Raw genomic sequence first — 14,545 nt, 5'->3', positions numbered from 1 at the left:
AACTAAAAACATATTGTTTTTTTAAAGCTACAAAAATTATTTTTTGTTCTCATAACAGCCCTATATTTCTATAAATAATATTTACAAAACAAACTGGGTTATACAAAAACTAGATTGCAACCACTGGCTACAAAAAAAAATAATAATTAAACCCTATATATGAAGAGTGAAAAAGAGAGAAAGATGAGACATCTTTGTTCAGGGATGCAGATTTTCTCATTTCTCATTTCTAGACTATACATGTCAACATTGGCGATGGAAATAGAAGAGGAAGAGAGGGTACATATTTTTGTAATTAGATTAAAGCATCGTAAATTTCTTTTTCATTTTGTCATTTTGGAGTGGAATACAAAGATTTTTCTTATTTTGATTTTTGTAAGACTAAACTTGAGTGACATGCAATGCAAGTGTTAAGAAAATTAAAACTAGGGACATTTAATATATATGAAAAATAGAAAACAAATAGTCGACTATAAATTTGGTAAAAGAGACGAGTTATAAAAATATCAATATATCAGATTGATAAACTTATTTCAATTACATTAAACCATACACGTTTTTATATATAAAAAAACCATGAAAATGTTTATAAATCAAAATAACTCGCAAGAATTTTTTTTTTTTTTAAATAACATTTTTCAGATATTAAGCAAGAAACATGTGTAATTTATTCCAAAATCTAATTCTAATCGGGTTATATTTGCAAATCCTAATAGGGATAATGATTGGACATTTAAAATTAAGTACAAAAAGAAAAAGAGAAACAGAGGTCCCCACAACCTTTTCCAGGTAAAATCAGAAAATGTCTAGATATCTATTTCAAAACAAAACTGGTCAACGATGAGATTTTTATCCATAAATAAATCCCTTTTCATATGCCCCCAAGTCCCATTAAGAGAAAAAGAAAAATGAAAAAAAGAAAAGAAAACTAGAGGGGAACATAGAAAATGCCTGAAATTTACATCTAAGGCACAAGAGTGAGCAAAAAAGGAAGGACAAGAAAAACTATTAATGGAAAAAATCCAATTATTCATGTCAATTTCCTGCTTCAGATTAAAGAAAAGAACCCAAAATCTAAAATAGAGCATTATGTAAATTGGGGTTCTCGGGTGTCTCACTTTCCACCCAAGGTTGGGAAGTGTCCAGGATCTTCAATAGATGGGGCAGACACATTGCTGCTCTGGTAGTTTCCAACGTTCCCTCCTCCTCTTGAACCACCACGGCCCCTACCTCGGCCTCGACCGCCCGGAGTGAAGAACCTTTCTCCCTCAGCAGGCTTTAAGAACTCGTTGATGCTAACAGACTAAGAACAGCACACCACCAAAGTAAAATACAGTCAGTAAACAACCAGAAAAAATGGAATGCAACAACTAGGAGAGCATCATAAAAGATAGTAGCGAGAATTAAATAGACGAGAATAAGCATACAGCCATGGTTAAAACTAATCTCAGATGCAAGACAAATGAGGGATCCAAGTCAAAATACCTTTCCTAATCTAATGCCTAAGTTATCTATCAACAAAATATTACTCACTAAACTAAAAAAACATAAAGCAAGGATGGCAAAGTAGACGTTAAAGATCATCACATGCTTTTCTTTCAACTCTATAAATGAGCATAATGAACAATATACAGACGGAAATTCTCATTTGCAAAAATCATTTTGACACTAGCATGCTCTTATATGACCGTCATATACCAGCAGCCTAGGTCCTAACCTTCTAGTTTCTAACCATGTACTGGAATCCAATATAACTAAAATGGCAAAACAGGGCAAATTAACCTTTAAATAGAAGCTGCATACAAAAACACAGAGGGATCAGGCCAACTGCCTAAATAGCCAACCCAACAAGTGATATAAAAACAAACAAGATAGGTTAAATAGACAAAAACCAGTATCCATGCTCATCAAGAGTTTGAACTGTGAGGAAAAGGGATCAGGCCAACTGCCTAAATAGCCAACCCAACAAGTGATATAAAAACTAACAAGATAGGTTAAATAGATAAAAACCAGTATTCATGCTCATCAAGAGTTTGAACTGTGAGGAAAAGGAGGGGGGGGGGGGGGAAGTAAAACTGTTCTTCCATCAAAACAAAGAAATGGGAACCTGTAATACAATTAGGAAATATAAACCTTAATGTAAAATCAATCAACAGCACAATATAAGAAATCGAAAATCGAAAACGATAGAACAGCAAGCACAACCTTCTTTGCCCTTTCCTCCTTTTCAGCAGCCTCCTTCTTCCTGTCCTTCTCAGAACCCTAAACAAATCAAGAATTCAAGTGGTAAGGACAGTTATCATCAAGTTCGATTTTGGTATATAAAATCATAACCAAAGGGCTCATTGTAATCACCAATTTGATAAAGATGTCCTGATTCTCTTTCTTGCTTGAAATCTGTTGCATGGATGCAAACTCTTTAGCATCCACCTTTCTCTCTTCAGCCTTTTGTGTCTGCAAAGCCTTTCTCTTCTCCTCCAGAACCTTTTCATACTCCTCCAGTGTCATCTCCTATTGACCAAACATAAAATAATATACGTCAGAATATTTGGTATATTCATCTCATAAGAGGCATTAATCACAGAAGAAATGTCAACTAATGTCACAGTAGACTTCAACTTCAGTAAAATACTCGTAATGCAAATACCTATGAACTCAAATACTTGTTAAACAATACAGAACTGATCAAACAATTCGTAAGAATTTAAACAAGGAACCTTCGGAGATAGCCTTGTTACCACATAGTGATCCTACAGACACTATTAGGACAAATCAAATATAAAATTCACTACCAGGTTGCAAACTCCTGCTGTTCTGCAACTTCTATATGAACACAATAAAGCTTTTTTTCTCCCCAAGACTAACTTTACACACAAACAGCAACTTAAATTGTCCTCTTTTATAAACTACCAAACCTAAACACATACATTTGCTTATTTTATGCATGAGAAAGAATAAAGGCAAAAAAAGAACCTCTTTATGAAACCCTATCACCCTAGGAAAAAAGAAAAAGAAATCTATATCCCACTAAGAATTAGTTTAACCCAATTCGTCCCGTAGATCTCTCATTTGAAAACTAATGAATTCAAAGATAAGGAGCAACCAAAAAATGTTAAATTACAAGAAAACCATTCACCTTATCCTCAGGCTCTTTTTCTTCTTGTTCATTAGGAGGGACCTCCTTGTTTCCATCTGCAGCAGCACCTTCCCCTGCAGGATTCTCATCACCGATGTTCTTTTCAGTCTCATTGACGGCTTCTTCAGTTACTCTTGAGTATGGCACAATCATGAACAAAAAGGTCAGGTTTAAAAAAAATGTGTAGCAAGGGATCCATATCAAAGGGAATATGTAAATTAGGAAAGTGGATACTTACGGAGCAAATGCATCAGTATCTGTTCCCCAGTTCCCACGGCCAGCCCCTTCACGTTTAAATTCACTTCTGCACACATGAAATATTCATATTAAATGCCTATAAATATACAGCGAAAGTAATTTGGTAATTAAATGGACAGTTAAAGAGACAATAATCACCCTCGCCCAGTTCCACTACGGCGCTCAAATGGCCTGCGAGAGCGTTCTCCCTCACCACCTTCTCCATTACTGAAATCACCACGACGACCACCACGGTAAGCACCACGAGGTCCACCATAGCCACGCCTCTCTCTCCCAGAATCTCCCTCCTCAACAGCACCCTGACCAGCAGGGCTTTGTTCACTGTTCGAAAATCCACGATTGAACCCACCACCACTGCCACGACCACGGCCATAACCACGGCCACCCCCACGTCCACCTCGACCAGATTCATTCTTGGACTCTCTCACTACTCGAAATAAAGCAAAATAACACATAATTAGTTGAGTGGGATACACAGAAAACCATCCATAGCTAGAGTGATTTAAGAAGATAAGGAAACAAATATAAATCACCATTAAAAAAAAATCCATTGATATAGAAGTACCGAAAAACGGCAAAGATTGTAAACATTTTGCACAAAAAAATTAAATTTATCATTGAAATAAATCCAACAGCACGTTAAACCAACACCCACAGCCATTTATAAGACTGTTTTCCTATAAAAAATTCATTGAAAACGCCTTCCTAGCATAGCAAATAGTACAAAGCTTATTAAATACCAACTATCACTTATCATATTGGTCGTTCCTTGAAAAACAATAACATGACACATTAAATTTGTTCAGTTTCGACATCAAATATTCCTTGAAATGCATATCAGTAAAAAAAAATCCCCAACAAAGGAAAAACAAAAGACCTCAGTTCAATTGAAGTATAAAGCATTGATACTTAAAACTGCTACTTCAAACGATACATTTATTTTACAGCAGAATTAAAACCATTGCATAACCACGATTAAGCTGTCATTATTTATTTAAAGTTCAGGTAAAAATGCGATATTTTATTTCCAAACCATCAAAAAGCACAGAGACACGGTATAAAAAGGAAAGCAATGTCACTTGTAAGCATATATGGGAATAAGAAAAAATACCCAAGACCCACCATTCGACCCTGCATGAAAATTAAAAATAAACATTGGCTAAAACTGACCCCAAATAAAGTATATCGTCTCTCAATAAATATACATACATGTATACATCCAAATACAACAAAAAGCATTAAGCTCGCAGAAACACTTCCCTCACAGCTAAAATCCATAACAAAAAGTAACACTTCCAATCAAAACCAAAGATAAACATTCAAATAACTCATAAAACCAATCCAAAGACTCAACCAAACTACAACAAAAAGATTCATTCACAGCACAAAAGCTACTCAAAAACTCACCAGCCTGAGCAGGAGGGAGAGGCTTGGAAGGCAGATTAGCCGCCTTACTCTGCAGAGCAGGAGAAGCGGCCGGCTTTCCCTGAGCCTGAGCCTTCTTCGTCGGCGCCGCAGCAGCAGCAGCAGCCGCCGCCTGCTTCTGAGCAGCGATCAACTGCGATGGGTCCTCAGCATCATCATCCCCCAACAAATCAAAGGGGTTTGCGGTCGCCATTCCCGAATACTGAAAAGCTCGACAACCGAAAAGAACAAAAAACCAAAAACTCGCTGAGAGAGAATCTCACAGTGAAGGGCGACCACGCAACCCTAGCTTAAAAACAACTCCATATCAAATTTATAAAAATATATATATATTCGTACTTCTCTGTATATAAATAGATCTGAAAGAGTGAAACTTTTTCAGTGTTGTTAGAGAGAGAAAAACCCTAGCGGCTAGAATAGAACTGAAGAGAGAGAGAGAGAGAATGTGAAACACAAACCCAATCTAAATAAACAAAATATTATTATTCTCGGTTTTTCTTCTACGGAGTTCGACTCGTGCGGAATTTATATTTATATTTATTTATTTAATTATTTTTTTAAAGATACGGAAAATATGAAATTACGAAATTGGGTTATGGTTCTTGAAGTAATTACAATTGTACCAAATGATGGGACGGGACGAGGAGAAGGGAGGGTTTTGGTTTGGGCTTATCGGTCTGGAATGGTTGATCTCACTCCCACGTGGAAGGATTTAAGCCGTCGATCAAAAGTCCTCATTTTTTATTTTTGTAATTAAATAATTGAGATTTTAGGGGAATTTATTTTAATCCACAAGTGGGGGGAGGATTTGTAATGCCATGATAAAGTTGTCATTGTCTTTTTCAAAATTTTGTACGTATTAATTTGTCCTTTTTTGTATTTTGTACATGCAAATAATTTTCAACAATTTTGCATTTGGATAATGTTTTCACCCAATTCTCTTAGCTTACATTCAATTATTATGGTATGTTGTATAAATTATGTATATGATTATCTATATTGCATGTGCATAATAGTGGTGACTACATTTTATTTTCTAAATTTCAATACCATTTTGAGGAAATAATAAGTGTATGTCCATCAATTTGGGAAAGTTAAACATTGTAATATTAAATTTTAGGATAGTGAATTGATATCCCACATTTTAGAACATAGTGAGAGCATGTTTGGTAGTTATTCTAATCATAATGTTTAATAATTACATAGTATTTGAATATTAAGTAATAATTATATTTGAATTGTTCTTTTCATTTCTAGTGATACAATCAAGATGTGTTTGGAAGTTATTGTGTTCTAATTACTACATAATATTTTCTTCATCTTTGTGTAGAATACTTTTGTGAGTAGCTTGATTAGTGGTGTTCCATTTACTATTTGGTAAAAAATATTAAATTTTACACTGTTGTTATGTATATCTTTTTTTTTACCGATTTACCAAGTAATTATTATAGAATTAGTATATAATGTTTAGATTGGTTAAATATAATAGTTAAGATGATTACAAATTGAGGTGCAAAACACTTAACAGTTTTCACTTAAGTTGAAGTGAAAACATAAGATTATGTAGTAGGTATCTAAAAGTGACTTTTATGAATCTAAAGTGATACACGAAAGTATCTAAGTATCCTAAAAATTTGGTATCATTTGGAGCAGTTTTAAGACCATTGGAAGGGTCAAAAGACAGAGGAGGTGGCAATGTGTCGCCTCTTAAGAGGCATTGCATCGCCTAAATGCGAAGGGGCTCAAAAGCCCCAGCAGGTGATACATTGCCTACATGCAGGTGACGTATTGTCTGAGGTGTCTGTACGAACACGTAAAATAAGCTCCAAATGACTATTTATCTTCAATCCTATATGGCTAGACCTAATGGCAGTGCCTACACTATAAAAAGGTTCTCGTAGAGTTTTGGAAGACTTGAACACTCTCTCCAATCTCTCTCTAATATCTTTCTCTAGCTCTCAAAGATCATAAGTTTTTTCCAAGACACTCACAAAATATTGCTTAGATTGGTGAGTTTCAAAGGCTTGTTCAATCCCAAATCGCATTCTATCTTGGTGAAGCTTCAAGCAACAAAGGGAAGGCTTGGAATAAAGATTTTGGACAATGATGTTAATTCGTGTATAAGTCTTAGAAGTTCCCCAAGTTTGAAGATTCAAGTTGCTCAATACAAAAGGTTTCATCTCTCTAACCCCGATCTTGTATTCTATCATTCTATTTTGCTTATGTTGTCAGTATTGATGATTAAATATTTCATCATTTAATCACTTAATTCTTTGTTCTCAATATTTGCATTCATATCATAAATATATTTACTTGATGATCAAGATTTGCATTCATATTTTGAATAAGATTCTTAATTAGCATATAGGGTTTGTAATATTGAACTATTCATATTATGCATTGTTGATTAATAAAGTTTAAAGTCATAAATTCCCAACATGTGTAGTCTATGTAATCATTATGTTTATTCCATTTGCCTCCAAAAATGAATTAAGAATGTGATATACTTCATATATATGATTAATCACAATAAAACAGTTATTATTATTATATTTTGTTATGGTAGTATCTTGGTATCTATTTAGCTATTAATACGAGTTTACTTACTATTGTGGTGGTAACATGGTAGGTAACTGCATAATGTATACAAGTAACTAGTTACCCTGTGTATTATCCCTCAAAATTCAAAAAATGACGTGGCGAATGAGAAAGTGGCACGTGGCATCACACAAGACCTATAAGGACCGTTGAGCAAAAAAATATAGGTATAGGACCTATAAGGAAGTCGACCAGACCTAGACCCCCTAGGGGTGGTCGCCCTAGCCCTAGCCCCTAGGGGTGGTCGGCCTGACCCCAACCCCTAGGGCTCATCGGCCTGACATGCTCAAGAGCCACAAGGGTGGTCGGCACACCCTATTCTTTATAGGGCAGTCGGCCTAAACTCCCAAATACACTTTGCTGGATAAAGTTCACGCTTGTTCGAGCTAAAATCATTAGGCCTAGCACCCAAAAGATCAGCAGGCCTAGCACCGAGAAGGTCATCGACCTAGCACCTAGAAGATCAGCAACCCTAGCATCCAGAGGGTCACCAGGCCTAGCACCCAATAGATCAACAGGACTAGCACCCAGAAGGTCATCAGGCCTAGCACCCAAGCTTTAAAGGGTCATCGAGCCTACCACCTAAGTCTCATAGACCAACCAAGACTTAGAATTTTCCCGAAGGTTTCAATCGTTCATCGTCAACCACGATCCAGAGAAACAACGAGAAGACCCATGATCTCATAATCATAGGGAGGTGGACACGTATCTCCACTACCCAATATTCGTGTACCAAACCACGATCTCAAGTATTACTGATCATGTAACAGCCCCTGGGTACTATAAATAACGGACCCAAAGGGGACTTTTGGATCTTTCTTTGAACAATTTTGAGAGAGATATTTTATGGGGAGAAACTTTAGGCGAATTGGTGACGAGTGAATACTTCAGTTCATCTGTGTATTTGTCTATCAAGTGATTCAATACCAAAGACTAAGTGGATTAGGTTATTAATGTTCATGAGAACAGGGCTGAATCACTATAAAATTTATGTATGTTTACTTATGATATTTGTACTCTGTCATATATTATATTCATTTCATTCAAAAGGTGTCGTATACTGTACATACGACCGTGGGCCAATTTCACAGGTCAACACTGTGAATAACGAGTGATTGAACAATAACATATAATGTGATTTATTTCCATGGTTTACACATTATTTTTAGAGCATAACAAAAACATTACATATTCAACGAAAAAATTATATTAAAATACATAGGAAACATGTTTCGATGATTGCATAAAAATAAAAATTAGCTTTGTTGATTGATTTGTTTCGCCTGATTTTATTTTCTTGATTTGTGTTATCCATATTTTCCACCTATGACACGTGGCAGGGTCAAACGGGTCCATGGGCCCTTAGTAGAGGCTCGAGCTCAACCTGGACCTAGTGATCAATGAATCAGGAAACCCTGATGTTCCTGACCATACTAAGCTCGATGATAGGCAAGTAGCATTAACATAGTGAGGGGGCCAGAACCAAGGTGCAGGTCCATATTGTCTCCCTGACCACTTTCAACCTACATCATCCGGGATGCAAATAATGATGGCGGATGGCTTACTCCAGGAGACAGATCCCACCAAGTTGGATTCAAGAGAAGATGTCGTTAACAAGGTATTCGCCTTGGTAAACGAACCTGGGTCCTGGTAAACAAACCATGACTTAGGTAAACGATCTCGGGTATTTGTAAATGTATCTGGACCATACGTCCGGATAGGGCAAGCCTCGTCTTCCTTGATGCTGACGTGTTCCCGAAAAATCCGGAGGTTAGTCTCCCTAACTAACCTGCAGAATGGGGTATGCACGAAACGTAAACTGTTCCTAGGAAACAGTAATGCCAGTACTCTGACAGATCCTGTCCCCAGGATCCCCTTAATAGCCCACGTGAGTTAGTCCGTACTAACGAACTGAGGACAGTTTTAAGGCTTGTCCATGCCTAAGCCGGCCCAATGGACCCAGATTAACAACATCTAATTATGTTACATTATTTGTATTATGGCTCCGTTAGCGAGCAAAATGTAATTACACCCCTATTGGGCCCGGATTAGTCCAGCCCAAGCTACTTGACTGCTTATAAATAGGGTCAGTTGTGCATTGTAGCAAGGATCCCATAATTTCTCTTGTAAGCAAAAACCCTGCTGAACTTGTAGAAAAACTCCATTGTCAAAACTCTTTAAAGTTTAATACTAGTGACTCGTGGACTAAGGCTCATTGACAACCCAACCACGTAAAAATCGTGATTGTTCATCTCTAATCCTTTCTTTCCAACTCTTATTTCATAACATATTTATAGTTTCTGAAAAACTCGGTAAACAGTTTGCGGATTTGTGATCCAAAAGATATTGTTAGCAATTTAGAGGTATCAGAGCTAACTAGCGGTTGATAATCATCGAATCTAGGTAAATATTTGAAACTATCGAAAAGTAAGTTGAAATGTCGTTGAAGGTAGCATTACTATTCACCGAAGGTAGAGATCCAAAGTCATCGTAGCAATGGAAATTGTTAAAGGCCATAAAAATTTGATCTTGATGAGTTGAATCTTGTGATGTTTCTTTGATTTGATATTGATTGTGGATCAATTTGTTTGAAATTTTATCAGAAAAAAATTTATATCAACAAAGGTGTCGTTCGAAGACCTCATCAAAGTTATAGAGGGAGGCTGGTGTTGGTATTACGTGATCAAATCAAAGGTACGCAACAGAATATATGGATCTATTTTAATAAATATTAATACCATCCAGGATCATACACATATATAAATATTGAATCACACACAGACATATCAGGGATTACCTTTTGTAGCCTATCAAGTGTCCTTAAGTCTTTTTATATAAATCAACGATCTTCCTATCTAGTGTTCTGATACCTCACACTCTGATTTTCCACACCAATCCTCAAATACACAAGGACGTGTGTGGGCACGTAGGATTCAAAATGTTGATTTATGTGACTCCCTAGATGTACGCAACACATGAGATCTAGAGAGTTTTGACAGAGAGAAGATTTAGTATAGTTTTATGGTTTAGAGAAAACTATCGCCTGAGAGAGAGAGAGTCTATATTTTTTATTTCTCAAAAATAATAATGAAGTCTTATTCTAAAAGTCACATAGTATGAGACTTATAAAGATATTTATTCTAATTAAATATTTTTTATTTAATTCAAATTTAAAACTAATTAGATATTTACATTTAATTATTTATTTAAATCATATTTAAACATAATAATTGAATAACTGATTAAACAAAAATTGTAACGCCTCAACTCCTGGGACCGTTACGGTGTGCCTTGTAAACAGTGCTAAACTCGCTAATCGAGTCATTTGGCCAAAATCGTAAACTAAGTATGATTAGCAGTTTAGGGATTAAAAACTTTGATTAGGATGTAACGTTTCACTAGAACGTTTAATATATACATTGGGATCCCGAAAATATAAATTTCAGAGTTTATTACATAAAATATTTACAACAGGCCGTTCTAAGCGGCAAAACAGGGTTCAACCCTAGTTCCACTTTAAACCTCGGCCGTGGCGGTCGAGCAACCGCATATGTACACATCATCACCTAAGCCCTTCAACTCAAGGATTGTCCAGCTTCCTCTTGCCTTTACCTGCACCGCGTAGCACCCGTGAGCCGAAGCCCAGCAAGAAAACATAACACTATACATAAGCATTATCAAATGATTATCATTATAATCACACGGAGCATAAAGCTTCCAAATCAATGAGTGAACATCATATGATTCAAGAGGGAGAGTGGCTGCTAGGTAAGCCACTAGCCTCCAAGTGCTTATCTCAATCATCGACCCTCGAGGTCGGTCTAGCATTAATGCTCCTTGAGTCATTCAATGTTGATGGTCGATTAGATCTAATCTCCGTTGTCTCGCGTGAACCACGCTAAAACCGTTCTGACTAATCAGTCAGCGCTATGTGACCAGTGCAATGTGACTAGTGCCCAGTACCACTGCCGAACCTGACTAATAAGTCACAGCTTCACAGTTGATCCTAGCACCTTTGCCAAATCTGACTAACTAGTCAGTACCATGCACAAGTAAGCAATGCTATCAATATGTATCATATGCCAATTATCCAAGAATAGGGCATTCAGCATGCTTCCTAAATAGTTGCCAGCATAATCATGATCATGCACAAACTCAGAGACTCAAGCTCTGGCCAATCTCATATTCATCACTCATGACATGCCCTAATCATATGTTTCTCGTGCATTTCATGCATCACACTTAATCATCTAGCATGCCTCAATAATAATCATATGCAAATGGGAAAGCTTGCCTAGCATTCATTATGCTAACAATGTTTACATTTAAACATCCAACATGCATCAACCATAGCCATGCATGTCATGCTCAATAATCAACCAACATGCATCCATAATAGCCATGCATGTCACATACACACAGGGTGCAGTTTTCTTACCTTGGGTTCGAGCGAGAATTAATAAAAGAAATGACCTTTGAGAACGATCAGCTTTTAGTCCTTTAGCGGTCACCTAGTCATAACCAAACATAAGGTAACATCAATAAAAATGATCAACTTAAGTTCCCAAATCAATATCTAGCCTCCGGGACATCAATCCCCACTTAACTAGGTACTAGGTACAACCCCGAGGCTTAAGGCTTGAATTCCCAAGCTTAAAACCCCTTCCTTGGCAAAAATGACCTTAAGGGTCGCGGCCCTCCCTGGCCATGCCGCAGCCCGCCCCTCAAACAGAGGCGCCCAAACCCAGCTTACTCCAAGGGCTGCGGCTCTCCCTGACCATGCCGCGGCGCAACCTACAGTTCGACAACTCGCACACCAGATTTCTCCCTGCATTTTCCCTTAGAACTAGCCCCTCAAACCTGTCTCAAATCACAACCTAACACCCAATTAAACCACCTAACATCCTCTACAACTCACCCTCATCAAAACCCAAAGTAAACATCACCCATACCTCCATTAATTCAAACTTTCTGCAAGTGATTCACAAGTCAAAAGCTAAAACTCAAAATAGAGTATGAACCAGAAATTAATGGTTGAAGCTTACCTCAAACACGATTTGAATCCACTTTAATGGCCAAACTCAAGCTAAACCTCCCCAAGCTTGACTCCCTAGCTTGCTTCCTCAAGATAGGCTCTCAAAACCTAAAGAAGAGGGTGAAGGAGAACTTGTACGGGAAGGAAGGGAGAAAGAAGGGATATGCTCTGTTTTAACTCTGTTTTAATCTACCACTTTCTACAGCCAGCAACCTTTAAATCATATATATCCAAAACCCAAAATGACCAAAATACCCTTAAGCCAATAAAAGCCTCTAAACCATTTCAAGGGTAAAATTGGTACTTTCCACCTATCCCGTTAATCATAATTAACGCTTCCCAATTCCCACTAATCTCCATATCTTCAATTACCAATAAATCACATCCCATTACCCTTTAATTCTCGGTAATGCTCTAATCATCAATATCATCCCGAGACTCACCCCGAGCCCCGAACTTAATCCCGTTATGACTAGACCGAAAACTTGCTTTCCCATGATCGTCTCACGTCGAAAGGCTCGAACCAAACCACATATAATGTGGTAAAATTATAATTCACCCATATGCATAAAATTACACAATCACGCCCCCAACGGCCAAATTACCAAAATGCCCTTGCATTTAAAATTTAAGCCCATATGCATGCATTCACCATCATATAATAATATAATTCACATAAACATGCATATACTCATTAAATATCATAATAAATCAATTATGGCCCTCCCGGCCTCCTAATCAAGGTCCTAAACCTTATTAGGAAATTTGGGGCATTACAAAAATATTTGAAATTCAAATTTCAAATTTCAAATCTTAGGGAATAAATCCCTGGTATAGGCGCCGCACACTATACAATACAGTGTGCGTCGCCCAAGCATGTATCAGGTTTCCCTGATTTTCTTATTTTTTTATTTAATCAATCTTTAAGATAATATATTTATCCCAACATAAATATCAGTTAATTCAAAATTAATTTTATCTTAAAATATCAATTTTAAAATAAATAAATAAATATCATATTATAAATAAAATATTAATTATTCTCTCTCTTTTTGTTAATTCAAACAAGATTAATATTAATTTTAACCTATAGTTTTTCAAAATAAAACTATATAGTTAAATAATTAATTAATTCACAATTAATCAATTATCCATAATTATCACATAATTATTTCCTTGCCTTTTAAAATAGATTTATATCTATAGAGTTTTCTCTAGTAGTCCCTTGATATAATCAATATATGTAGTTTTGTCCTTCATTATTGGTTCGTTAATTAGAACCGGTCAAAATTACCGTTTTACCCTTCTAATTACCTCTTGATCCTTAAGTACCATTAATTCACTAGCGAATAATTAATCTATAATCTAATTATAGATTTGAGCTCAATAACTATTCAGTTCCAGAATCAACCCTTAAGGGAACCAATATCCAATTCGTTTGGAAAGCATGGATTCCATTATTATAATTCATATTCCCAGTTTATTCTAAGAGACCGTAACGAGTGAATCAAAAGATCCAATAAACATAAACAGGAGTTCATTAATACTCATGATTTAGATTGATCTACAAATGATCATCTATTATGATAAGAATTAAATATTTACGTCAAACGACAAGTTTATAAAGATAATTAATTATCATCAGTCATGTCATATATAATCTCTATTATATACAACACATTTACTAAGATTTATATCCACATCAGTAATCCGAATATAGATTATTTGTATCTCGTATGCTTAGCAAACCGTACTAGTAACCATTCATTAAAGATTCCTTACTTTAATATGTTACTGAATATTTTATTCATTATATATGATCTTAATTCTCTCGATATAAGATCATATTCTCATGAATGAATAGGGAATTTTCTTGATATTATTATATAATTAATTCAAACAACAATTATAACATTCAAATATAATAAAATTGTACTTTTATTTAAAACCAATAAAATGTATTTACATATTTTTAGGGCATTAATCCTAACCGCTGGGACTTGGGCAAAGAGGTCAAAGTTGTGTGAAGCAAAAAACTTGTTGTTACCCTTTGTTATTTTAAAAAAAGTAAATCGCGGCTAAAATACCAAATA

The 14,545-nt window shown here is 35.9% G+C and overlaps 1 protein-coding gene across 1 annotated transcript; it reads right to left on the bottom strand.

The window, feature by feature from the left end:
* Nucleotides 1–795: 795 nt before the first annotated feature.
* Nucleotides 796–5,314, bottom strand: LOC133804495 (RGG repeats nuclear RNA binding protein A-like). The gene is made up of 7 exons (XM_062242649.1): nucleotides 4,802–5,314; nucleotides 3,533–3,821; nucleotides 3,375–3,440; nucleotides 3,137–3,269; nucleotides 2,356–2,511; nucleotides 2,206–2,262; nucleotides 796–1,303 (listed from the first exon to the last, which is right to left on the bottom strand). Exons 1-7 carry the CDS (start codon nucleotides 5,010–5,012, stop codon nucleotides 1,115–1,117), a joined length of 1,101 nt encoding a protein of 366 aa, XP_062098633.1. The 5' UTR covers nucleotides 5,013–5,314; the 3' UTR covers nucleotides 796–1,114.
* Nucleotides 5,315–14,545: the final 9,231 nt, after the last annotated feature.

This window comes from Humulus lupulus, chromosome X (genome assembly GCF_963169125.1).
Source record: "Humulus lupulus chromosome X, drHumLupu1.1, whole genome shotgun sequence".
Classification (NCBI taxonomy): domain Eukaryota; kingdom Viridiplantae; phylum Streptophyta; class Magnoliopsida; order Rosales; family Cannabaceae; genus Humulus; species Humulus lupulus.
The sequence above is the reverse complement of the archived record's forward strand: the minus strand, read 5'-3'. Positions and strand labels throughout refer to the sequence as shown.